Genomic DNA, 26,596 nt, shown 5'->3' on the forward strand with positions numbered 1-26,596 from the left:
GTTTGAATGGCAAAATGCTAACTGTTAGCTTAGTATAAGACAGCCCCGATATTAATATCAATGATGAACGATCATGAACATTTTGCTACCTTGCCTTAAATGTAGGCATAATTCAAACAACACTTCAATGAGAAAAAAGATTTATTTTAAAAGGAAACTACAGGAAAGAGACAGACTGGTTGCACTGCATTAAGTTTCATAAAAATCCTCTCTTGTGCAGAGATGTGTTTGTGCCTGTGTTTGTTTCTGCTTTAAAACATACACGCCATGAACCGATCAGATTTAACATCATTAAACGAGTTTTTTCTCAATTATTTGTCATAATACTACTAGCGCTCTCTTTATCTGTGTGTGTGTGTGTGTGTGTGTGTGTCGCTCGCTCCCCGTGATAACTGCGCAGTTCTAATCGGCTGTATTTCACCCACTCCGCTTCGCATCAGTAGACGGAATTAATCAGTCATTATAAAATAAAAATATATGTAGAGAGCTCCCTAGCTTTTCGAACACGCGACTCTGGTTCCTTTAGTTCATCTCAAAGAGCCATTCAATAGAATTGGATCGTTCGCGAACAACCCATCACTAACAGACAGACACGCCCCCTCCCCCTACGTGGTAATACCGTATACCGCGGTATTTTGTGAAGACGGTATGACGGTATGAAAATCGGCAATATCGCCCAACCCTAATTCACTCCTCACCTGCTCCCTTTTCCCGTCTACTACATACCTCCTAAATCCTGTCTCCTCACACCTTTTTGTATATTGAAAGGACACTTCCAGTTTGACCCTTTTCATGTTGTATCCTGTATTACCCGCTATAAAACGAACACCCTTTTATCACACTTCCCCGATCTTTGTTCTATTACCCCCCTCTATTCCCATCTCATTTTCCCCTTAATCCCCTCCTCTTTTTCTTAATACCTCCCCTAATTTCTAGTGTAGATAAATTGTACCCAAAATATGTAGTTAGATTCTGTTGGTCTTCCAAGCTGCTGGTCTAACACATCTGTATGTGTTAATAAACTACTCTACTTTTGAAGACCTGGTCTCCTGACTCCTGTATGCCGAATTTCGAACAGTTAAAACTAATACGACTTTATTCTCGAAATCGAAACTTAAATATAATATATATAGTGTTGCTTAATTTAATCTTTGTGTCAATCAGGCACCATCTAACCCTTAAAGCTCTTTAAAGAGCTATCAGTCATCACTATTGATTTGCTTTTTGTTTGCTGTCACTTGTAATTATCTTCATAAATCAAATTTACCACAGATTATACAGTATATTTAAGATTTTAGTAAATGAACGTGGATCTGTGTGAACGCCTACAGTGCCCATAATCCCCGCACTCCCTGGTACAAACTACAATTCCCATAGTTCATAGCGCACAACACATTACGTCATGTCCGAAACATCAGCAGTTTCCTGAGACATGAGACAGTCCTTTAGATTACAAAACACGGAATATTAAATAAAATTATATTTTTCATTTTGTCTTTATTCGGAGTTTTAATCATTTATATCACAGGCGAGTTTGGCCAGCTGAACGTCCGTAGCTGGCTGAAATGGAGGCCGTGCCGCGGATGCCGATGATCTGGCTGGATTTAAAGGAGGCTGGTGACTTTCAGTTCAGCTCCAGTGTTAAACAGGTCAGATTGAGATAAAAACATATGCTTAACTTTAGCGTTTTATACATTTATACCGATTTACTACAGGTACAGTGGAAAACCCTAGTTTTGTTGGCTATGCTAGGATAATGCTACTAGCTAACTAACAGTATACTGTGTTTTTTCCACCCGTATTGCTACAAATCCCGCCCACTCTTACGTGATTGGATAATGCTTTTTTTTAAGGCGGTTGTGTCTGGACTGTTAGCCAATCACAGTGCACACATCAATCCTAATAATCAATCCTGAGATTGTAGGCGTGTCGTAACGGAAAACAGGTAGGAAACATAAACGGCTACCTAACTAGCCAATTAAGTAGGGCGTAACCTAAAGCTTGAATGCTGTTGTTTATACATGTAGTGTGTGTGTGTGTGTGTTTATTAGGAACACCTATCTGATACGTACATTCATTTATTAATTTAGGATCAACACCTACCATACAGATAAACTTTATGGGTATACAATTACTGACTGTAGCCCTCTACACTACACTTTACACAGTCACCACCTGGAGCCAGTTTATCAATCTGAAGGGACCCAAAGAATCCCCACTGTCCAGATAATGGGCAGTTGTAGGGCAGTTAAAGCCTAGCGGTTAAGGTTACTGGACTAGTAAGCAGAAGGTTGCTGGTTCAAACCCCACCGCTGCTGCCAGGTTGCCACTGATGGGCCCTTGAGCAAGGCCCTTAACCCTCAATTGCTTAAAGTGTATAATGTAAGTCTGACACTAACATGGTAATTACATGTTGTTCTGGTATGACTGTAGCAGGTACAGCAGGGTTGTTGGGATTTTTACATCCTGTTTAAATGTACTGGCCTTTTTATTATGAACACATACCCTGTCAGTGCTGGTTGTAGGACAGTTCGACACAATGTGGAATCATCATCTCTAGTCCTCTCAAATTTTTGATTGGAGCTTCATTCTCCTCCCAGCATTGACAACGAGGCGTTTAAAAATCCCAACAACACTGCTGCACCTGCTACATTCATACCAAAACAGGACCTTAGTGGTATCTGGTCAGTGTGTGCCCTAATTCTTTTGTCCATGTAGTGTACGTTATCATTGTGGATTTATGTGATCCAAAGAAGGCCTCAAGACTTTACTTGTCTGGAAAACGTTGGAGTGTGCCTGTGGGAATTTGTGCTTTATTGGTTTACTAGCAGCTGCACTGATGTTAGATGTGAAGAAGTGGCTTGCATTTCTGTGACTGGGGTTGAGGTCAGAGTTCTGTGGACGAACTTTAATTCCATCCCTCTTTTTTTCTTGCTCAGTTCATACTGAGGAACTACGGTGAGGATCCAGATAATTACAACGAGCCGATTAAGAAGCTGGAACAGTTACGGCAGGTGAGTGTGGCACTCGGAGCTTCACTGATCCCTTTAACAGCAGTTAGTTCCCGTCTGACCGGCGCCTTGTTTCCTCTTCAGAGTGCCGTAAACGTGACGAGGGATTTCGAGGGCTGCAGTACACTACGCAAATATTTCGGCCAGCTGCACTACCTGCAGAGCCGAGTTCCCCTTGGTCCAGGCCAGGAGGCGGCTGTTCCAGTTTCTTGGTGAGCCAATCTGCACTTCCTTATTCTGATCTCACAGGTACCTCTTTGTCCCTTATAGCTCTATTCGACCGAAACTGAACCGGTTCCATTAGGTGATAAGATGACGTTCTCTTTCCTCTGTGGTGTGGCATTGTGGCACACGAATGTTATCCCACAATTTAGTCATTTCCGAGTCCCGATTCTGAATCCGCTGCTGCTTGCACAACCCCAGATCTGATCAAGGAGAGCCGGATCATCACACACACCCCCTGTGAGACGTGTGTAATCTCCATCCGCTTCTTATTACCAGTATGTGCCGGTGTTGGGTTCCCATATCGTCCTGTATCACGTACAGAGAGCCACGCTATGCTCCATGTGGCAGCCCCCCTCCCGTTCCCACTCGCACGGGTGCACGGACCAGACCATCCAGGTCTAAATTAACGCTGTCTGAGACAATACACACCAGCCTGCAAAAACAATAAAGAATTCCTCATGACCGTAACTGCTGGTGCTCTTTCCAGTTCCGTGTGCAGTAATAAACCAGCAGTGTTAGTGAACAGTAAATTAAATTACACACACAGTAAGAAATGCATCACCTTGTTTTGGTGCAAATCAAGCTTGAAAACTTTCAGTAAAAAAAAAAAAAAAAAAATGTTTCACTTATTAGTTCAACAGAGCCCAAACTGGCTTGTGTTTTTCAGTCTAAACACACACAGAAGTTTATTTTTATAGTCGCGTGTTTGATGTGCACGCTGTGTGTGTGGTGTACACGGTGTGGGGTGGCCGTGCCTTTAGTGTGTGTGATGAGCAGTAAGTGTGTGGTGCTCAGTGTGCCCTGTGTGTGGTGGCTGTGTGATGCGTGGTATATGTGGTGAATGCTGTGTTTGTGTGGTGCTTGATGTGAACACTGTGTGTGTGTGTGTGTGTGTGTGTGTGTGTGTGTGTGTGTGTGTGTGTGTGTGTGTGTAGTGCTCATGTGTTCAGTGTGTGTGATGCGTGGTAAATGTGAATGCTGTGTGTGTGTGGTGCTTGATGTGAACACTGTGTGTGTGGTGCTTAGTGTGTGTGTGCTGTGTGTGTGGTGCTTTGTTTGTGTGTACAGTGTGTGTGCACTGTGTGTGTGTGTGTGGTGCTCGGTGTGTGTGCTGTGTGTGTGTATCTGTGTGTGGTGGCTGTGTGATGCGTGGTATATGTGGTAAATGCTGTGTGTGTGTGGTGCTTGATGTGAACACTGTGTGTGTGTGTGTGTGTGTGTGTGTAGTGCTCATGTGTTCAGTGTGTGTGATGCGTGGTAAATGTGGTGAATGCTGTGTGTGTGTGGTGCTTTGTGTGTGTGTTTGTGTGTACAGTGTGTGTGCACTGTGTGTGTGTGTGTTTGTGTGTACAGTGTGTGTACAGTGTGTGTGCACTGTGTGTGTGTATCTGTGTGTATGGTGGCTGTGTGTGATGCACGGTATGTGTAGTGCTTAGTGTGTGTGTGTGGTGCTCGGTGTGTGTGAGAGCTGTGTGTATCTGCCTTATTAAAGGAATATCGACTGATCACAGCCTTCGGAAATACAGTCTTATGCATAAGTTTGTGCCCCCCTGGTCAGATGTGATGTTCTGGTCATCTTGTGGTTCCACAGGACGGAGATCTTTTCAGGAAAGACGATCACGCACGATGACATCAGCTACGAGCAGGCCTGCATCCTCTATAACCTGGGTGAGTTGTATTTTTTAGCGGGTGCATGGTGGGGGTGCATGGTCTGGATTTGCAGTGCTGCACTGTTCTATAGACTGGTTTCCTGATTCCTCTGGTGTTTCTGTTGGTGCAGGAGCGCTACACTCAATGCTGGGAGCCATGGACAACAGAGTATCAGAGGAGGCAAGTGTTCCCTCTCTCACTCTCTCACCCTGCTGTTATTTTAGGAGGTGACGAGGTGCTGATGTTACCCCTGGGTCGTCTCTTCCTGCTCTCTCTCGTTTTCACGTATTTGGTGCTAAACCAGCTGCATTCTAAGTGCTTACAGCAAGAGGGCGCTGTTGAGTCTGTCTGTTTCCTACACTTGGAGTTTGAGTGTGTTTATCTCCGGGCCGTCATGACACAGCTATGTTGGCAGTACAAGCACGTTTATGTGTCTGTCTGCCCTGTGTTCATTTTCCTGTGTCCCCCTTCATCTCACAATTTAGTCATTTCCGAGTCCCGACTGTGAATCCGCTGTTGCTTGCACGACCCCAGATCTGATCAAGGAGAGCCGGATCACCACACACACCCCCTGTGACACCTGTCTAATCTCCATCCGCTTCTTATTACCAGTATGTGCCGGTGTTGGGTTCTCGCATCGTCCTGTATCACGTACAGAGAGCCACGCTATGCTCCATGTGGCAGCCCCCCTCCCGTTCCCACTCGCATGGGTGCACGGACCAGTGGACACCCGGTTTACTGGCTGTGCAGTGCAGTAGCAGATCATCGATACAGGTACTAAAATACCTTAAATAGTGTTCAGTAGGTCACTGGTTTAACCCCCACTACCAGCAAGTTGCCACTGTTGGGCCCCTGAGCCGGGCCCTTTACCCTCGATTGCTTGCACTGTAATGAGCTACAGTTGTAAGTGGCTTCAGATAAAAGTGACGCTGTGAGTGGAGCCAGTCTGACCTGTAGGAATTAAAAAAATCCCTGGGTTGTATTCGGACGCCTGACCGTAAGCTCATCTGACATTAGATTAAAAACAAACAGTATTAAAATAGAGCGACCTTTATGTGATCTTATCAGCTAGAACAACAGCCGCTCTTCTGAGAAGCTTCTCACGAGACCTGGAGTGTGCTTGTGTGTGGGAATTTGTGCCTGTTTAGTCAAAAAGTGACTCGATGTTGATGTTCCAATTAATTCCAGAGCTGTTGTGGGGCTGAGGTCAGGGGAATGTCCCAATACTTTTGTTTGTACAGTGTGAGCTCTACGTATGTTCACAACATGATTGGATGTAAATGTGACCTGAGTGTATTGTTATGCATCGTCTAGATCTAAATGTCTCTCTCTCATATTTCTGTCATCCAATCCAGCTCTGACTTCCTTTTTTTTGCTGTACAGACTGACCTTTGTTGAACGTGAGCATCACAGGAACAAAACGTGAGAGGAAACAAAAGAAAACTGAGGAACTGTTAATCAGTTCAGCTGATATTGTTATAAATACCAACTCAAATATTTCGATGTGCGGTTTCTCTTCCCCGACTGTGCGCCACCACTGTAAAATACCTATAACAGCTGAAAACATGCTAACAAGCCTACGTTAATAGGTGAATGTAAACCTAAAACATCCAGTGTAGGTGCGAGGCTTCATGTTCTGTCTCAGATATGAAAATCCTCTGTGTTTTGACAAGCGTCCATTGATCTCAGTTGCCCGAGTCGTGTTTTTAACTGCTTTACTTCCACATCTTGGACGTTTTGACGAAGCGGTTGCTAACTGAATTGCCGTAGGATTGCTAGGATGCCTCATAGTGCAGATTAACCAGTAATTGTGAGGCAAAAAATATTAAAGCACTAAACACAAACCTTAAAGTTTAAATTTCACTGCAGATTACGTATTACACTGGAAACGTCTCATTTCACGGTCCGTGACACGAGTTGAATTAGGCAGGAGAGTACTTATAACAGTTGAACGCATACTAATAGAGTGCCAAAAGTACCACAAAGAACAAATAAAGCTAGTAATACCACACACGTTGTAAAAAAAAAAACCCACAAAACTGGTAGTACATATTTAGAACCGTCATTGTAGTGCAAACATGAAAAAAATCTACAAAAAACAACAGATCTGATGTGACGATGTTTGGCGTAGCTACCTGCCCTGGAACTAAAGTGTAAAACATGACGTTAAAATCTTAATAAACAAACAAACTTCACCCGAGCTGTAATTAGGCTACACAACAAGACAACGATCCAAAATACAAAACCTAACGCACACCGGAATGAGACTGAAATGAAATAGTACAGCTGTGGCCTGGCTAACATCGTGACCCAAACCCAGCAGAGATGCTGAGGCAGATGAGATGAGCATCTGATTTGATGCGGTTCTGTGGAGAAGAGTGAAGCTGCACGTCCTTCTCGGCGATGTGAAGGATTAATATCACACGTTTCTGAAAGTCTTGCAGTTTGAAAGTTTGTGCACCCCTGTATATGTTTTCTTTGTGTGTATCTCTGTAGGGGATGAAGGTGTCGTGTACCCACTTCCAGTGCTCGGCCGGGGCGTTCTCCTACCTGAGGGATCACTTCAGTCACAGCTACAGCGTGGACATGAGCCACCAGATCCTCAGTCTCAACATCAACCTCATGCTGGTACTCTTCACACTCTTGCTCCTGTACATAAGATTCATTCAGACTGGGCAGCTGGTGGGTGTGAAACCTCTTGGTGTTCTCTCTACCGGCTTCATGTGGTCATGAGGTCAATACCCAGGGTGCCTTTCTAACCAAATGGAACAGCAATTCCCAATCTTCTCAACTTCTCAGAACTATAATGTTAGGCAGAGGTGGCTCAGCGGTTTAGGTACTGGACTAGTCATTAGAAGGTTGCTGGTTCAAGCCCAACCTCTGTCAAGTTGCCTCTGTTGGGCCCTTGAGCAAGGCCCCCAACCCTCAATCTCTCACATTGTATCACTCACCATTGGACGAAAGCATAAATGTAAAGTTTTAAGTTAGAAGCTCCTTTTATGGTCGTACAAATACAGAGGATGTAAAAAGTTTACACACCCCTGTTACAGTGGCAGGTTTTCAAGATGTAATTTCATGTATAATGTGAATTCTAATGTACAGTTCTATTGATAAACAACCTGAAATCATTTTTTGGGGTGGTGAAGGATTCAAAATAATGTGGTTGCATATACAGTATATTCACAGCCTTTAACGCTTAACACTGATCGTCTTGACCTGCCGATTTTCTCTAACTCTGTCTGATTTTGAGGGCGTCTCCTGTGCGCCGCCCTCTTCAGGTCACCCCACAGATTTCCAATTAGATTCAGGTCTGGGCCCTGGTTGAACCATTCTAAAACTTTGATCATCTTGTAGCGAAGCCGTTTTTTTGTTGATGTTGAGGTATGCTTCAGGTCATTGTCGTGCTGAGAAGTGAAACACTACTTCTTCTTAAAACCTGCTATTTTAACAGGGGTGTGTGGACTCTTTATATCCGCTGTATGTTTAAATACAATTAAAAAGGGTTTGGAGCCCACAGGATTGTTAGGAGAGGGGGTTATATTTAGGTCATGAACAATTATAGGTGTTGAAATGGGGCCAATGGGATGTGTTCCACATATGCTGACTACTTTTTGCTGGTTTTTCCTTCATCGGTCAGGTGTAATTCACTAGAACTGATTGTGTACATGTAGGAGTAGAGCAGCAGTTACACCAGTGTGTTCAGGCCGGTGTTGATGATGATGATGATCATTGTGTAATTGCAGGGTCAAGCTCAAGAGTGTCTGTTAGAAAAATCCATGCTGGACAACAGAAAGAGTTTCCTCGTTGCCCGGATTAGTGCCCAGGTAATTATTTTATGATCATTTTATCAGCATTAAGCTTTGACTTAATCAGATCTGTGTTGAGTTGATGGTCCACACCCACACCCACACCGATGATTAACCGGCCTGTAATAATAATTAAAACAATCATGCATCACACAATCGCGATCCATCTGAGACCTCGTCTGTGTTGCTTTCAGGTCGTGGACTACTACAAGGAGGCGTGCCGCGCCCTGGAGAACTCCGAAACGGCGTCCATGCTGGGAAAGATCCAGAAGGACTGGAAGAAGCTCGTACAGATGAAGATCTACTACTTCGCCGCTATCGCTCACGTGGGTGTTTTTTCTCTGGATGGTAAAATTAGAGCAGTGTTATTTATGTAATGAGAATAATGACGCAGATCATTAAGTCCTGCTAATTATGGTCTGGACAAAGATCGTACAGGTTCCTCCTAAAATTGAAACAGAAGAGCGTTTAGATTAGAAAGTACCGGAAATCTTTTGAGTGAAATGAAGAGCTCACCTTGCACCCAGTGTTCCCAGTGTTCCCAGCTCTGGAACCACTGTGGCCCTGACCAGAATATTGGAGGATCTGTTGTGTTTGTCTCACAGTTTTTCGTTCTTTCTCAACAGCTGCACATGGGAAAACAAGCCGAGGAGCAGCAGAAATACGGAGAAAAGGTAAAACGTTCTACTTTATTTATTATTAATTTGTCTTTTTAAGCATCATCACCTGGACTAGTAATCGAAAGGTTGCTGGTTCAAGCCCAACCTCCGCCAGGTTACCACTGTTGGACCCTTGAGCAAGGCCCTTAACCCATAATTGCTTAGACTGTATACTGTCACAGTACTATAAGTCGTTTTGGATAAAAGTGTCCGCTAAATGCTGAAAATGTAAATATAAAAACCTTTTAGGCTCACTTTTTGTTCTTTGTTTTATGTTCTGTATATTTATGTGTTTTTTATATATATTATTATTATTTATACTTTTATATTTACATTACATTACCTTTTAATATTATTCTGTTTGCGTTACATTGACGTTTTTTGTTGTGTGACGTTTGTGAATTGCTGCTGTACCACTGCAGTTTCCCTTCAGGGATCAATAAAGTCATCAATCAATCAGTCATTCAATTAGTCAATCAATCAGGTACCTGAAGGGAACAGCTAGTAGAAAGCTCTCTTTTATAATGATGAATTTTTATAATTTGAGATTTGAACCCATCTAAACAGTCATGTTGGCTGTGCCTGAAGTGGGAGGGCGGGGTGGCCGAAGCCCGGTGTCGGATTGGCACCCTGTATTACTTCCTTGTATTCAGTGCTTCTTGACTTACAGTTATAACTAAATACTCGGCAACTCAGCAGCAGTGAGGCTTGACCCGACAACCTTCTGATTATTAGTACAGTATCTGTATGCTAGTGTTGGGTGTGGCTGAGACACCAGAACTCAATAATTAGGTTCATATAACTCGAGTGTATAGCTGATAAATCTAATACCGTGTCGAAAGCGCCCCCTTGTGTAGAAACTTTCACCTGTCAAACATGAGTGAGTGATTTATATTTTCTAGCAGCCAGACAAAGTGCGTTTCAGACATCAGTCGTGTCCTGTCTGGACGCTGGATTCTGTGTTGACCCATTCTGCAAATCTTTTATATAAGATCCCATAAATGTGGCCTGGTTGTAGGGCTGGTTTAAAATGTCCTAATCTTAATCTCTTACTGGTTTCTTCAGGTGGCCTATTTTCAGAGCTCACTGGACAAGCTGAACGAGGCAGTAAAGTTGGCCAAAGGTCAGCCGGACAGCGTGCAGGAGGCCCTGCGCTTCACCATGGACGTGATCGGGGGGAAGTGAGTGACCGTTCAGATCCTGTCCCTCATCAGCTGCTCTTTAAATCTTCCAGCGTTCACATCGTAATTCTGCTGTTTTTACCTTCTCAGATTCAACTCTGCTAAGAAAGATAACGATTTCATTTACCACGAGTCCGTGCCATCCCTGGAGATGCTGCCCTCTGTCAAAGGTATCGCCCACGCTGCCCAAAATGCAACTCACCAGTGGGTTTACTGACCAAAAGATTGCTTAGCAAGTAAACACACATTGGGCTTAATTATATTTAAGATTATTAAGATCATTGATATTCCAGAACTCTATAGAGCCAAAAGTATTTGGACACCTGACCATGAGTTCAAAGCTTAAATTAAAATAGAGCTTTTTGTTCCAAACCGTCTCCCAAAACTGTGTACACTAAAACACTCTTATTTATTCTGGTCTTCCTCAGGTGCTCCGCTGGTTAAAGCCCTGCCTGTGAACCCAACAGACCCGAGTGTGACAGGACCGGACATTTTCTCCAAACTGGTGCCCATGGCGGCTCATGAGGCCTCCTCACTCTACAGGTACATAAAGAGACTCGCGGTAAAAACACGCAGTAACTGGTCTGTAAACCCATTCGGGCATTTATCAGAAGCTTGATGGTGGCGGCTTTGTATGTGTGTCACTTATCCACTATCTTAACCACTGACCAAACAGCAGTATGAGAGCTGATCCGATGTGGTTGGGTGTGTTCCTGCCCTGCACCTACCCACCTCAACCCTGAACTGTGGGTTATTTCTAATTCTCATATCTAGTCTACAAAAAGGCTGATGGTTTATTAAGATCTACAGTTGTGTCTCAATTAGGGGTGGGTTTATAAAATCGATTTTTCGATTCGAATCGATCTTTATTTGAACGATCCGATATCGATTCATATAAACGCGAGATCGATCTTTTAAATACGCCCCTTTTTACGGTGCACACGGAAATCTGTTACCCCCTTTAATTTCGCGTGACCAGCCAGTGTTTTTTCATGCAACGAGATCTGACCTGCACATCAGTCCAGCATGGCAGAAGCTCAGGTTATGACCACTACACAACTTTTTGCACTGATTTTCGCTCGGCGACGGGTCGGTGCTGGATTCAGGAGGAACTCTGTGTTCGCTCTGCGATCAAAACTCGGCTCTCGATCGATGTGAGAAACAGCGAGGGGAAACACAGGGGGGAGGTTGTAAACAGGTGGTTCAGGGGCGTAATATAGTTTCTATCAGAATACATCAGCACACCCGAGTTTTACAGTATTTCTGACCTGATCGTTCTCTACAAAACAAAATATTTATTAACCTCCAACTCACTACAGAACGATCCATGCTGCTCGTGTTGCCAAATCCACTCAGATTCATTTATTTCATCAGCGCACAAAATTTGATCTCTCGCTACTTGTTGATGTGCATGTTTGGACGTGGTATCATTAAACCTTTCATCACTTCTCACGTGTGTTTTCGTGACAAAACGTAGTTTTGGAGAGCAGAGAAGCTCACCTGTGATTCCCCCTGGTGATAGATGGTGTAGATGTAAAACCCCCCATCGCCCATCAGTCGTGTAGTGTGAACATTACAGCGACCAGGTGTTAATCAGAGTGTCGTGTAGTGTAAACTTGGCATAAGCTGTACAACAGCCAGGTGTATGTTTACATTACATTTACACTGTTGTAGCATGTCAGACATATAAAATAATAATAAAAAATGAATGTTACCGTTTTCTGTTTTGGATTAATTATTTATGTAAACAAAATACAAAAATATTTTTAATAATGAGTGTTCTTTATACAATTATCACATTCGTTCTCTGTACATCTTTACATATTTAAACAAAACCTGTTAATGTAACTCAAATATGCCTAAATGTGTTGAATCGAAATTGAATCGAAGATCGAATCGAATCGGGACCTTGTGAATCGGAATCGAATCGATCCAGGAAATTAGTGGCGATACCCGGCCCTAGTATCAATCCACACTGTTCTGTACTAGATTTGGGACAAGGTGGATGGATGAATGGGGTTGGATTGAGATAAGATGGTGATTGTAATGAGATGGTGATTGGGATGAGATGGTTATTGGGATGCGATGGTGATTGGGATGCGATGGTGATTGGAATGAGATGGTGATTGGGATGCAATGGTTATTGGGATTGAAATGAGATGGTGATTGTGATGCGATGATGATTGTGATGTGATGGTGATTGGGATTCAATGATGATTGTGATGTGATGGTGATTGAAACTGGGATGGAAGGATGAATGGTTGCTTGATTTATTGATTCCAGTGGAAATTAAGGACTTAGTACAAAAACCAAATAAATGCCACCCCAAAACACACGATAAACACACATTACTGCGTTTTTTTGATGAGAAGTGTATTCATGTGAACACAGCTTACTGTGTATTTATTATTATTTATATATGCTCACAAAATAAATGTCCATCCACAGTGAGGAAAAGGCCAAGCTGCTGCGAGACGTCATGGTGAAAATCGATAACAAGAACAAGACGCTAGAGTGAGTACCGAACATCTGAGCTCAGAGCGGGCGTGTCTGTGTGTTCCTGTGTGCTAGCGTGATGCTCTCTTGTCTTCTCAGACAATTCATGGACTCGCTCAACCTGGACCCTGAATCCGTGGACAACATGGACATGTACAACAGCATCCCGTCAGTGCTGATGGAGAAATGCGCCGCGCTGAGCGTGAGACCCGATACGGTCAAGAGTCTCATCCAGTCCATGCAAGGTGGGTGTGGTGGGCGTGTAACGTACACGCTGACGTACACAAGTACAGAAAACCAGGCCTGTAACGAGTGTCATGTTTCCTCAGTGCTGTCGGGCGTGTTCACGGACGTGGAAGCCTCCCTGAAGGAGATACGCTCGGTGCTGGATGAGGACCAAACCGGCGAGAAAAAGCTGGAGGAGGTGGCCGGCAAGCAGGCGTTTCCGGCTCAGTCCTCCACCGTATCCGAGCTCCGGAGGGACCTGGAGAAGTACATGGAGGCCCACGAGAAAGCCAGCTACACCAACACGGAGCTCCACCGGGCCATGAACCTGCACATCAGCAACCTGCGGCTGCTGGGAGGACCGCTGGAGGCCCTGAGGGACGCCCTGCCCAGACCTCAGCTCAGTGAAGGTTTGTACCTAAAGCTGGGGGTTCGTAACCTGCAGCCATGTGATAATTAATTTTTCCCACCTTTTCAGATGAAATGGCGGGTCTTCAGTGCATGAAAAGGATTCTGGGTAAAGTGCAGGAGATGAAAGACCAGCGCAGTTCTCTGGAGAAGCAGCTGAGGGATCTCATCCAGCAGGACGACATCACTACCGCACTAGTTACCACCGAGAGAGCCGACATGAAGGTACACGCCTCCGATTGGCTCAGGTTAGAACGGTGCCGAATTTCGCTCGAGGTCTCAATGCTTCTGTGCTTGTTCGTCTCAGGGGCTGTTTGAGGATCAGCTGAAGAAGTACGAGCAGGTGAAGGTGTACATCGATCAGAACCTGGCCGCCCAGGAGAACATCCTGAAGGCGCTGACGGACGCCAACGTCCAGTACGCGACGGTGCGCAAGGGCCTGGCGGAGACCGAGCACAAGTGAGGAGACGTTCGCTTTAGCGCTGCGTGAGGAGCTGCGTGGATCCCGGCGTGTAACCCGTGTTGCGATTGATTGCTCTGCAGGTGGAACAGCACGGTGCAGATGCTCGCCGCCTCGTATGAAGCTTACGAAGACCTGATGAAGAAGTCGCAGGAGGGGAAGGAGTTCTACGAGGACCTGGAGGCCAAAGCTTCTCGCCTGTTGGAGAGAGCCAAGACCGTCTGCATGGCCAGAGAGGAGGAGAGGCAAGCCATTTTGGAGAGGTAAGAGACGTTCGGTTGGGTAATTGTGGCCCATCAACTTGTGGACATGCTTTAATACTTTAGGTTGTGTCCCAAAACTTGCTTGGTTATTATTATGGCTGACCAGCATCGCCTTCTTTTAACAGAGAGCTCCAAAAGAAGGTTCCTCAAAGGCCGACGGCCCCAAAGCCGGCCCCAAAACTAGCTCCAATTGTGGGTCCATCCATCCTGGAGGACCCTGAAATCGCCAAGCTGAATGCTGCTATCCTCGCTCTAGGTGGAGACTTGCCCGAAGGTCTACGCAGCCTTCCTCCTGAGTTTTCCCTTCCCATGATGCCTGAGGCTTTTTATCCAGGCGCCACACCTAGTTCGGCTGTACCGTGGCGCGGGGCTGGAACGAGTACCCCTTACGCGCCACCTCGTTTCCCTCCTAACCTACCGCCTCCTGAACTTCTTGCGCAGATCTCTCGATTCGCGTCGCTGCCCCAAACCCAGGGGTTCAACCAAAATCTGCCACCAGGTGCCATACCACAGCAGCAGCAGGTTCCTCAGATGCCCAACCCTCAGGTCTTCCAGAATCCTTCAGCTCCTGGATACTGCCCTCCGTCTTCAGTACCGGTGGCGCCCACTCCCATTCGGCCGTCCACCACCACTGTGGACAGTGTGCAGACACCCATTTCTAGTTATACCCCTGCACTGGGGCAGCAACCCATGCCCGGACCACCCTCTCGCCACCCTATGCCTATGTATCATCCTCCCCCTGCGGCGGCTGTCAGACCAAAATATGTGCAGCAGCCACCTCAGGGACACATGCAGCCCCATCAAACCATTCCTCAGGTTCGCGGCCCGAGCCAGCCTCATCAGTTTTACCCACCCATGCCAGGCCAACATATACCCGCACACTTAACGGGGCCACAGGCTCCGCAACAAGCCCAGCCTCAGTACCCGCACCACATGGCTCAACCGAGACAACCAGGTCCTCCCAACATGCAGCAGCCTCCATTTAACGTTCACTCTATGCCAACTTCCCTGCCACAGCCCCAGCAGGTCTACCCTTCTGTCCCATTTGTTCCTGGCCAGCCTGTTAACCTTATTGCCCAGCTGCCCCCCCATCACAGCATGCAGCCACAGATGCCCCCGTCTTCCCAGCCAGTGCCTCCGGTTTCTATGCCACATTTAGTGAATGTAAAGCCACAAGTGCCCCCCAGCTCCCAGCCCTATATGCCTCCAGCCACCCAGCAAGCATGCCACATTCCGTCCTCACAGATGCCTCTCTCCTCCCAGCAAGTAACCCCTGCGCCACACATGCAAATGCCCCCTGCCTCGCAGCCGATGCCTCCGCTCTCCCACCCACAAATCTCACCTCCCACTCACCAGCCAATCCCTGCATCTTCCCAGCCGGTCCTGCCTCCACCTCGTCCACCAGTGCCCCACGTTTCCCAGTCGCTTCCGCATCCCTCTCACCCACCGATGCCCAGCGTTTCCCAACAGTTACCACACCCATCTCATCTGCAAATGCATCCTGCGTACCAGTCAGCATTCCCAGCAAACGCACCGAGAGTCCCGGGCCCCGTCCAGCCTCAGTTACACCCAGTCTCGCTGGCACCACAGTTCCCAGTACACACCAATGCGGTTCCCCCTCAGCACCCTGGACATCACCCTTTACAAGTCGCAGGACCTCGTCCTGTCGTGCCCCCACAGGTGCCCCAGCACCCTGTCCTCTTGCCCCAGCAGCCTCCATCCCCTCATTCAACACCGGTGGGCTTTTCAGGTGGCATTCCTGTAGTTTCTCAACAGCCACAGCTACCACCGGGAGCTCCAACACCTTACACCGGACCACATGTGGGGACCATTCCTCCAGGAGGCGTCCAGCATCCTAGCCCAGTCGTGCCACCCGGACTTCCTCAGGGTATAATCCCTCCATCAAGTATTGCATCAGGGGCAACACAGAACAGTATCCTGCCCACCCCATCACCTTCTCCATCACCAGGACCTTCCTCGCTGAGTATGGTACCTCAGAGACCCTCTCCTGCGCTCACACCCGCCGGGGCTGCACCCATACCCCAGACGGTCACGTCACCCCTGCCACCATCCAGCCCCTTGCCCTCATCCAACCTGCTGTTTCAGCATCAGAACTCCAATACGGACGATCTTCTCTCCTCCAGCCCGGAGAGCCAGCACGGCGGCGGCAAAGACACCGCCAACGTCTTACTGCCCACCAAGGCCGACCCGCAAGATGAGCAGCAGCGCAAGAAAGCAGAGGGGGTGAAACTCATCCAGGGTGACCCGTACCAGGCTCCGGAGCGGGTGTCCCAGCTTTGCGCGGAGCTCGAGCGGTTTCGATCTGCCGTGCAGTCTCTGGAGCGCCCCTCGGGCGAGGGAGGCCTGTCCGAACTCGATGCCCGCTGGAAGGAGCTGCAGGATCAGCAGGAGAAGGATTCCCACCAGCTGTCCATCGCCATAGCGCGCTGCTACACCATGAAAAACCGGCACCAAGACGTCATGCCGTACGACTGCAATCGGGTCGTTCTGCAGTCCGGCAAGGACGACTACATCAACGCTAGCTATATAGAGTACCTCTCGCCATACTGTCCACGCCTTATCGCCACACAGGCGCCGCTTACTGGCACCGCTGCTGATTTCTGGCTCATGGTCTACGAGCAGAAAGTGTCTCTGATTGTGATGCTCGTGTCGGAGCAAGAACTCGAGAAGGTAAGTCACGCGGTGTCAGAATCTGAGTGTTGAGGGTTGAGTTTGTCGTTCCTCCGCATCCTTACATTGTTTTCTCTCCTCGTAGCAAAAAGTCTTGCGCTACTTTCCATCGGAAAGAGGGCAGCAGATCACTCAAGGTCCGATCACGCTCACCCTGACCACCCAGAAGAACACGCCCACGCACGTGGAGCGCATGATCGGACTTCAGTACCGAGACCAGAGTCTGAAGCGCACCGTCATCCACCTGCAGTTCACCTCCTGGCCCGAGCTGTAAGACTTCAGATCCAGAACCTACAGAACTTCACTCCTCTTAAAACCCTTGGACTAACCGCAGGGTCTCTTTCTTTCTGAACAGGGGTTTACCGGAGAGTAAGAGTAACCTCATTTGCTTCATCCAGGAGGTGCACGGGCATTACCTCCTCCAGCGCCCGTTACACACACCGGTTGTCGTGCACTGCAGGTAAGTTAGGATGGGAACCTGTGCTCTTTAAACGATTTGATTCTGAGGACTCTGATAGCGTGTTTCCACCAAAAGAACTCTGGTTCTGGTTCTTGAACCGGTTCTGTTCAGGTTTCTTCAAACCTTGGTGTTCTGTAGAGAACCGACGCGCGTTTCCACCAGTTTTTGGTAACCAAGCCTGCGTCATCAACGGTGGGCGCTACACAATGAAAGTAAAGAGTAACATGATGGTGGAGCGTGTAGATTATCTGTGGGGATTTGTGCTGTTGTTACAGATGTTTGTTTTATGTAAAAAGCATCGATCAGCTGTCGGTGATAAGAAGACGTAGACGTGTTTGTCTCAGTTGTTGTTTTCTTTAGTTAATTGAAGTGAGAAGCGATTTACTCAGCGCTAACCATCAAACCCAGTCTAACAGCTCCACATGTATCTGTGTTTAACTGGATTTACTTCACGTGTGCTGGTTCTGAATCCACAAACTAAATAAAGAGTAACGTGGCTGAATGTACTAACAGTACCATACAGGAACACTCAATTACTCTCCGTTATTACTGGTTATAAGCGTCTCTGTACTGGTTATAAGCGTCTCTGTACTGGTTATAAGTGCTCTTTACTGGTTATAAGTGTCTCTGTACTGGTTATAAGTGCTCTTTACTGGTTATAAGTGTCTCTGTACTGGTTATAAGCGCTCTGTACTGGTTATAAGTGTGTCTGTACTGGTTATCAGTGCTCTGTACTGGTTATAAGCACTCTAGTGTCTCTGTACTGGTTATAAGCATTCTGTGCTGGTTATAAGTGCTCTGTATCGGTTATAAGTGTCTCTGTAGTGGTTATAAGCGCTCTGTACTGGTTATTAGTGTCTCTGTACTGGTTATAAGCGCTCTGTACTATACTGGTTATAAGCGCTCTGTACTGGTTATAAGCGCTCTGTACTGGTTATAAGCGCTCTGTACTGGTTATAAGCGCTCTTTACTGGTTATAAGTGCTCTTTACTGGTTATAAGTGCTCTGCACTGGTTATAAGTGTCTTTGTACTGGTTATCAGTGCTCTGTACTGGTTATAAGCGCTCTGTACTATACTGGTTATAAGTGCACTGTACTGGTTATAAGCGCTCTGTACTGGTTATAAGTGTCTCTGTACTGGTTATAAGCGCTCTGTACTGGTTATAAGCGCTCTGTACTGGTTATAAGCACTCTGTACTGGTTATAAGCACTCTGTACTGGTTACTTTGCTGTCTGGAACCTCTTTTTTTCGGTGGAAACACGCGGAACCGGTTCAAAATCAAGTTCGCGAACCAGAACAGAGCCGGATCTGCGTCGGTGGAAAAGGGGTATGAGAGAGCATAATCTCTAATGATGGTCTGGGTGGGCGGGAACAGAGCAAGACTAGCCAATCACAAGTACCGTAGGGTCATGTGTACAGACCTCCAAGCTTGTCGCACTGTCCAGTGATGTTGTAGATGTAGACTCTGAAGGAGAAAGCATGTGTTGACCCTCATCCTTTCACCGTTGAAAGCTGAATTTGGAGTTTGTTGATCGTCCTCAGCTCCGGTGTTGGCCGAACGGGCGCCTTCTGCCTGCTGTACGCCGCTCTGCAGGAACTGGAGGCCGGCAACGGTATTCCTGACCTGTCGCAACTGGTGAAGAAGATGAGGCAGCAGAGGAAGAACATGCTCCAAGAGAAGGTATATGGGTTTACTTCAATACAGTAAAGGTGGAGGGCGCATTTCTGTTGGCATGCCGTTTAAATACGTCTCGACCTGCTTTCTACAGCTCCACCTTAAATTCTGCTATGAGGCGGTCCTGAAGCACGCCGAGCAGGTTCTCCAGCGCCGCGGCATCATCACCTCGACCATCCAAAAGTCCACCAACTGCACGGCGATCAAGGTGCGTCACTTTTACGTATGGTCCTCCCATCTGAGGTATTTTGGAGTATTTTGGATGGGTAAGCACTGCTCTCTTGATCTGTCTGTGCAGCAGTACTCGCAGCCGGAGGCTCAGGATATCGTCCTCGGGGGAGACATGCCCATCAGCTCCATCCAGGCCACCGTGGCCAAGCTCAGCATCCGCCCACCCAGCGTAGACTCCGATCAGGATTCTAATCAGGACCCGACACCTCCTCCTCCTCCTCCTGCTGCCGAGACGGAAACCAAAACGGCGCCGGCGCAGGACCTCCAGGAGACGCCTCCCGCCGACGCGGTTCCCGCCTCGCCGAGTCCACCCCTGTCGCCTTCCTCCTCCCCGGGTAAAACTAACTCCCCCTCGCCTCCCGTGCTCCATCCAGGGAACGGGTTTGAAGCCCTGACGGTCACCGATCACCTCCCTGCACCTGAAGCGGCTCCTCCCGCTCCGTCGTCTCTGGACCTCCTCGCCTCGCTGACGCCCGAGGCCTTCACGCTGGACAGTGCCTGCCGGGGCAAACAGCGCATCAGCAAGCAGAGTTTCCTCCAGCCACAGGAAGGCCAGGGTCTCCAGGGTTCATCGAAAGGGGACGATCCTCTGAGCGCCCTGGACCCTCTCTGGACTCTCAACAAGACCTGAAGACCCTGAACTCTGAGACACTAACCCTGGACCTTCTTTTGACGATTTTCTGCAAGTTTTTCACTCTCGGCCTCCAGCTCGAGGTTGTATGTTGTTCCTCTTTATATCCTCGCCCCCGTGTTGGATCTGGGAGTTTTCTAAGTCTTTGGTAATGGCCTTGTACCTCAGGACCACGTCACTGTGCGTCCGTCCCTGTATTTCCCATTACTGCCCTCCCCTCCCCCAAGACACAATCCTTTACATTGTTTTCCCAGCATGCACCCTTGATCTAAGACGTGATCTAAAGTGAGTACCTACATTCTGACACCAGTATGTATCGATGGTGGATAAAATACACTGAAATTAAACGCTGGGCCCTTAAGACATGCTCAGATTTGGGGTGTATTTCGACTGGCACTTGACCCGGGCACTAGTGTGGGAAACCAATGACACCTTTTATTTTTAAGTCCTAGAACTGAACTTTGGTCTGCGCACTTGGGTGTGGTGTGAACTACGTGTTACCCTGATAAGGAACAGTCCCATAATGCCAGTGGTACCCCCCTCTACAAATGGGCACAGAGTTGATTCCAAGTACAAGCTTGAGAGTTTAGGTTGGTTCTCTTGATTCAAATGATGCATTTTTAATCTCAACTCCAATATTAAACACTGCAGTTTAGGACTAGTCTTTAATCTCCAGGATAAGACCTTCTGTGCTTCATCATAGTTCTGGAACTTGGATTTTAAGGTGGGGGTACAAATGACATTCTTCAATCTAAGGGAGCCAGACTGATGTGATTCCAAAGGCTCCTGGGAGACTGGACCACTGGAATGAAACGTTAAGGGTTGGATAAGGTGTGTAGGTAGTGTCCAAACTTTTTTGACTGGTGGTCTTACTCAGGTAGCAGTTACATCATTCTGAGAAAAGAATGAAGAAGGTGGAAACGTGGGTCGATACCAAACACCGAGTGTACATGCGGGTTCAGTTCTAGGATCCCTCAGAATGAAGCCTGTTCACAGTCGGCGTGACATGAGTCCCAAGTCCCAGTCGTTCCTACTGGTTCCCGACCTGGGTACAAGTTCAAGCACTTGGAACAAAAGACTGAAAATCTGGATAAAGGGAGGGCAACACATCTACTGGCATACAAGCCATGGCACGAGTTACAGCATCCTGTTTAAAACAGGAATAGGTGCAGATTAAAAGATGATCGTCAGGCAGTGCCCAAAATTCTACTGGGTTTCCTTTCTGGACAGAAGTTCCAGGATTCTGTAAAAAGAATAAACGTTGGAATTGTGAGGACGATTCTAAGGCATTAGCTTTTTTTTGGACAGTGACCCAACGTCAAGGACTTCAAATATTTGCAACCCACTCCTCGCTGTATGGGTAAAGTCCATGAACTGTTAGCCAAGTGATTTCTGCTTAAGATCTGTTCATGTAGCTGATAATTTTAGGTCTCCGAGTAGATTTGGGGGGGGGGGGGCAGTAAAAAGGAAAAGCAGCGCAGTTGTAAAAAGAGGAAAAGTGGGCGCTGCTACACCCACTCAGAGTAGAACCAAGTGCAGTTCCTGGAGTTAAATTTCTCAGAAATGTTGAACTGCATGAGGAAAATATTCTTCTGGAAGATCTAAACCAATGAAAGAACCAGTACGGACCAGTTAGCACACTCCAGTTCAAATAACGCTAATCCCTGTGTACTAACGCTCAGTTCTTAGCATCGTTAGCATTTTGGGAGAGTTCTTTTCTAACATCGACGTGCTCTGTACTTATTTTAAACATCGTTGTAACGATTTCTGAATCCTGTTCTGAGTCGGTTCTGTCTGCCTGTCCATAAACTGTGTAAATAATTAAATCATCTTAATTAAAACTGACAAGCTGGAAAACGTTCAGTATCTGTGTTCACTTCACATGATCCAATTATTACTGATTATTTTTGAAGCTCCATTGGTTGTTTGCGGGCGTATCTGACTTTGCCTGACAGCTCTGGGGATCTGGCAACCCTGTACAGTCGTATTGCACTACAGTTCTGAATGGATTCAGTGTTAAGGCTCTTTGCTCAGGGGACCAACAGTGGAAACTCGGTAGTGGAGATTTCTCATGCATCTTTCACCCTTTAATCTCACAATCTCGTTAGTCATTGCCAGTTCCCAGTTGTGAATCAGCTGCAGGTTGATGTATTTGTTTGTCTTCTTTGTCTTGAGATGTTCTCAAAAGTCTTCATCAGCACCAGAGTTCAGACACCGATGATCTTTGTGCTTTTTGTGGATGTAGAAGCTGTAGAAGCTTGTAGAACCCCCCCCCCCCCCAATAGTCGTTCTGTCTGGGACGTGTTTCCACATTGTGTCCAGCATTTGAGGATGTGCTTGGTTCCCCTTCTGACAGAAAATTTGGATGAGTAATGAAACTTAACAATAAACTTATTCCTGAGTTAGCTGTGATGCTTGTATCCTGTTTACTTTAAGCTGCTTGATGTGTAGCACGGTGGATTCCAACGTGAATCCTGTCTGGAGCGGGCATTTTTCAGGCACTGTTAATAAAATAAACAGTCCGTCTGAAACCCGGACCGATTCGTCAGGTTTTGGTGTCGTTGAGGGAGCACGAAAGACGGCGGCAGAAAATCCTGCGCTTCCTTGCAACTACAGGATTATAAGATGCCATTTAAAGAGTCTGCCATGTTTGTGTTTGTGAGCAGAGAATCATGGTTGACCGGGCTGCTTCAAAGTCATTGTTTCTCAGTGAAATATAAGAGCAATGAGTGAAAAGAATAAAGAAGAAATAAACGAGCGTGGTATCAAAATCGTTTTATTTGCAAATTAGTACAAAGTTCTCTCGCCGTGTTAAAAATAAAACTAAACGTTAATATTCTCTCTCCACACCGACGGTGCAACTTAACATGACTGGCCTACAATTAACGCTCAGTTATGCTGAACCATACCAACCATACTAAACATGATGATGCTTCGTGAGAACCTTATTCTATACGGTAATGCAAGCGGCCTGATCTGTTGGCGACGTCTGACAGGAAGGTTGTTCAAATTTTGGTAAATCCTAAATTGTAAAACTGGCGACTTTAATGGTTTACTGCCTGGCTTTAACTGGACAGCACTGGTTTGACCCAGCTTGTAGCAGTACAGTGTGATATGTGCAGCGATGTGTTCGTTATAAATTTAAATAACCGTTAATTTAGATTCTGATCTGTAGGGAAGCTTCAGGGTGTCCTGATCCGAGTCCAGTGTTTCCCCGTGGAACCGACCCGCCGCTAAATGTGGAATGTAAAGGCAGGTTGTACGACGTCCTACCAGCGTGGTTGCTCACATTGATCTATTTATAAGGAGACTGTAGCATGTACCTCAGATAATCAGCACACTGGTACCGTAATGTTGGTCACGTCTACAACACGTGGTCGAGGAATCTGTTCTGGACCAAACTAACATCAAACGTCTCGTTTCTCAGACACAGAAGTGTAGATCTGCTACACCAGTGGTCCCCAACCACAGGGCCTCGGACCCGGTCCGGTCCGGTCCGGTCCGTGGGTCATTTATTACCGGGGCGTACAGAAAGAATAAATAATCAGAGACGCTACAAGAGCAATTATATTTCCAAAACTCTTCAGGTGTTATTGTCTCCTATTACCACTAGGTGGGAGCAGCGTCTCGTTGCATCGAAAAAGCTCAGGATTCACACTGATCTTCCATTCTATAGTTATTCTATTTTAAGTCGTCCCCCCCCTGCCGGTACGTGAAATTATATCTTATATGAAACATAAGATACGTGCTGCAAAAAGGTTAGGGAAGGCTGTGCTACACCAACATGATGAGCTCCAGCGTTCCAGCTCACCTCCAGAAATATTTACACCATAATTCTACAAAACGTTTCACATAAAGTGAAATAAAGCTGATATTTACATTCATATTGCTAATGATGAAGCTTCTCTGTGCTGCTGAGGACTCTGAAAGATCCCTAATGTTCATTCATGTTCCAAATCCGCACGATGGATCACGCAGGCTGGTCCTGCCCTACACCTCGTGTTTCCTGGTGAACCTGCGACGACTCTGCGAATGAGTAAAATCCCTAAAAATAAAGAACCGTCTTCCAGGCAAAGAGAGTTTAAACATTTAGAAGTCTTGTAGTGCTAAACATTCGTTAACTGTAAAGAATCAGTAGCTATTTAGACATGATGGACTTCAGCCCTGTCAGAAAAAGTCTGGACACCCCTGTACTCTCTCTGTGTACCTCTGATAGCCTGATGATCAGCGTTCTGTCTAATTTAGCAGGTAGGAATTTAACACCTGTGCTTATACACGCTTATATATATTAGCTGTGTATCCACGATACCCTATAGGTCCAAAAGTATTTGGACACCCGACTATGAGCTTGTCGGACGTCACAATTCAAAAACAAACAGTATTAAAACAGAGTGACGTCTGTGTGATCTATTCACCAAACTTGTGCCTGTTCAGTGAAGAGATGACAGCGTTTGTATTTGGCAGGGCGCTGACTGATCAGTCGATGTTCCGGTTCATCCCAGAGCTGCTCAGTGCTGCTTTTCTTCATGTCTTTGTAGAGCTACAGTCACGCTGGAAACAGAAAGGACCTTCCCTAAACTGTTGCTGTAATATTGTAGGCACATAATTTCCTTTATATGACTGATTTGTTTCACACGTTAGCGGCTGCTCTGGCTGAAACACATGAATTCATTAGTCATTAGAAGGGGCGTCCCGATACTTTAGTCCCCGTAGTGTACTTTTACGCTCATGTTCTGGCAATCTTTACTGGAGATATACAATCACTGAATGTACAGCGGCCGTGATGAGCGTCCTGCATGTCGTGTTTGGCGCTGTGCAAACGTTTGGACGGTGCTGATCAGATCGGATGAGGATTTTTACAGGGAATAAACACGACTTTAAAACGTTTATTCACTATAAAGATTTAAAAACAAAGAAGGGGGGGCGCAAACTTTTACACACGACTGATTAGGAAATATATACGATTTAAAATATAAGAAGCGGAACCCTACAGCTTCAACCGTTAGCATTTATCACTAATAAATAATAAAATAATTCAGTATTAAAAAGTGACACGACCTCCCCAGTGTACAGGATCACACACACACACACACACACACACACACACACACACACACACACACACACACACACACACACACACACACACACACACACACACACATTGGTTTTAGGCAGCAGAGTTCAGGATCCCGTTCACACGATTCCTAGCAAAAATATAAAAGCTCTGATCGGAAATCCAGACGTATTCTACAGGGGGTGAGAACCTCTACACACACACACACACACACACACACACACACCACATTCAGGTCCTGGTCATGATTCCACTCCCACTCCGCCGGGAGGTGAAGAACCCGGTCAGGGTCTCGGCGTACACGTCAGTCCAGCTTCTCCAGCACGGAGGGCACGTACACCAGGCTGAGCTCGTTGCCGAAGTCACACACGATGGCGGCGTTCTCCAGCACCAGCAGCTGGCGCACGTGCTGCCCCTCGCTGTTCTGACCCAGGTACACCGTCTGCAGCAGATCCCCATAGTTCAGGTCCCAGAATGAGACGCAGCCGTTACCGCCGGTCACCAGCAAACTCTCCGAGATCACGGCCAGACTGGCACCACAGCCCACCTCCTGAGGGCACAGAGGGCACAGAGGCCGGTCAGGAACACGCTCAAGAGGGGAGGGTGTAATTCACTAACCAGGTTATATAGAATTTATAAACAATTAGTCGGTGCTGCTGTTTTTTCTTTCTTTTAAAAACTTGAAAATTACTTAAAGGTTTAATTCTACACAAAAATCCCTGAAGATTTAATACAACATAAACAATTTCTTGAAGATTAAGGCTTTCTTTTACGCATTTAATTTTACACAAAAATCCTCAGATTTAATTCTACACAAAGATTTCTTTAAGACCTAATTCTACACAAAAAACCTTAAAGATTGAGAATTTTTTGTGTAAACTTAAATCCTAAAGAAATTTTGTGAAGAATTTAAAGATTTAATTCTACACAAAAAATCCCTAAAGATGTAAATTCTACACAACGATTTCTTAAAGATTTAATTCTACACTAGATCTGTACAGAAGTTAGGATGTAAGTTTACTGTAAAATGTTCTGCTGCTATACAAGAACTCGTTTATTTTATACTGTTTTAAAGATATTTTATTTTTTCTGTCCCAACAATTAATGTCTTTTTTATCTTTATTCTTATTTTTATAATCTTTTTTAGGTAAAAAGAATTTATAAAGATAAGAATAAAGATAATCCACTTTACAGAGTTATAAAACAGTAACATGTTAGTAATGATGAGGTGGTTACACGAGAGCCTGTTTACTCGGTTAATAGGTTACTAGGTTAGATTTGGCATTAGGGTTGTGTGACAGCAACTAAAAATTAGTTCACATATTAGAACCGCCACTGTTGGTCACCCATAGACCTACGTCAGGTTTTTTTTAAGTCAACCAACCCGTACCTGTTCCTCACCGCATCCATTACTGCAGTACGCTAACGAGGCTAAAGTTAGCTTCT

At 46.2% G+C, this 26,596-nt stretch overlaps 2 protein-coding genes across 2 annotated transcripts in view; one reads left to right on the top strand and one right to left on the bottom strand.

Annotated features, from left to right (window-relative positions):
* The first annotated feature begins 1,465 nt into the window (after window positions 1-1,465).
* Window positions 1,466-21,930, top strand: ptpn23a (protein tyrosine phosphatase, non-receptor type 23, a). Its single transcript, XM_062985717.1, has 24 exons — window positions 1,466-1,649; window positions 2,940-3,014; window positions 3,096-3,223; window positions 4,828-4,904; window positions 5,017-5,066; window positions 7,383-7,514; window positions 8,630-8,710; window positions 8,887-9,018; window positions 9,319-9,366; window positions 10,417-10,532; window positions 10,623-10,702; window positions 10,961-11,075; window positions 12,981-13,046; window positions 13,128-13,273; window positions 13,358-13,663; window positions 13,732-13,886; window positions 13,969-14,120; window positions 14,205-14,384; window positions 14,510-17,075; window positions 17,161-17,345; window positions 17,431-17,535; window positions 19,079-19,217; window positions 19,306-19,419; window positions 19,510-21,930. The coding sequence occupies exons 1-24, from the start codon at window positions 1,566-1,568 to the stop codon at window positions 20,071-20,073; spliced, it is 5,796 nt and encodes a 1,931-aa protein (XP_062841787.1). The 5' UTR covers window positions 1,466-1,565; the 3' UTR covers window positions 20,074-21,930.
* A 903-nt stretch (window positions 21,931-22,833) lies between these two features.
* Window positions 22,834-26,596, bottom strand: part of scap (SREBF chaperone) — a 40,210-nt gene continuing 36,447 nt past the window's right edge. The window contains exon 23 of the mRNA XM_062985718.1: window positions 22,834-25,700. Coding sequence (XP_062841788.1) covers window positions 25,455-25,700 — 246 coding nt within the window. The 3' untranslated portion in view covers window positions 22,834-25,454. The remainder of the gene's footprint in view (window positions 25,701-26,596) is intronic.

This window comes from Trichomycterus rosablanca, chromosome 23, assembly GCF_030014385.1.
Source record: "Trichomycterus rosablanca isolate fTriRos1 chromosome 23, fTriRos1.hap1, whole genome shotgun sequence".
Taxonomy (NCBI): domain Eukaryota; kingdom Metazoa; phylum Chordata; class Actinopteri; order Siluriformes; family Trichomycteridae; genus Trichomycterus; species Trichomycterus rosablanca.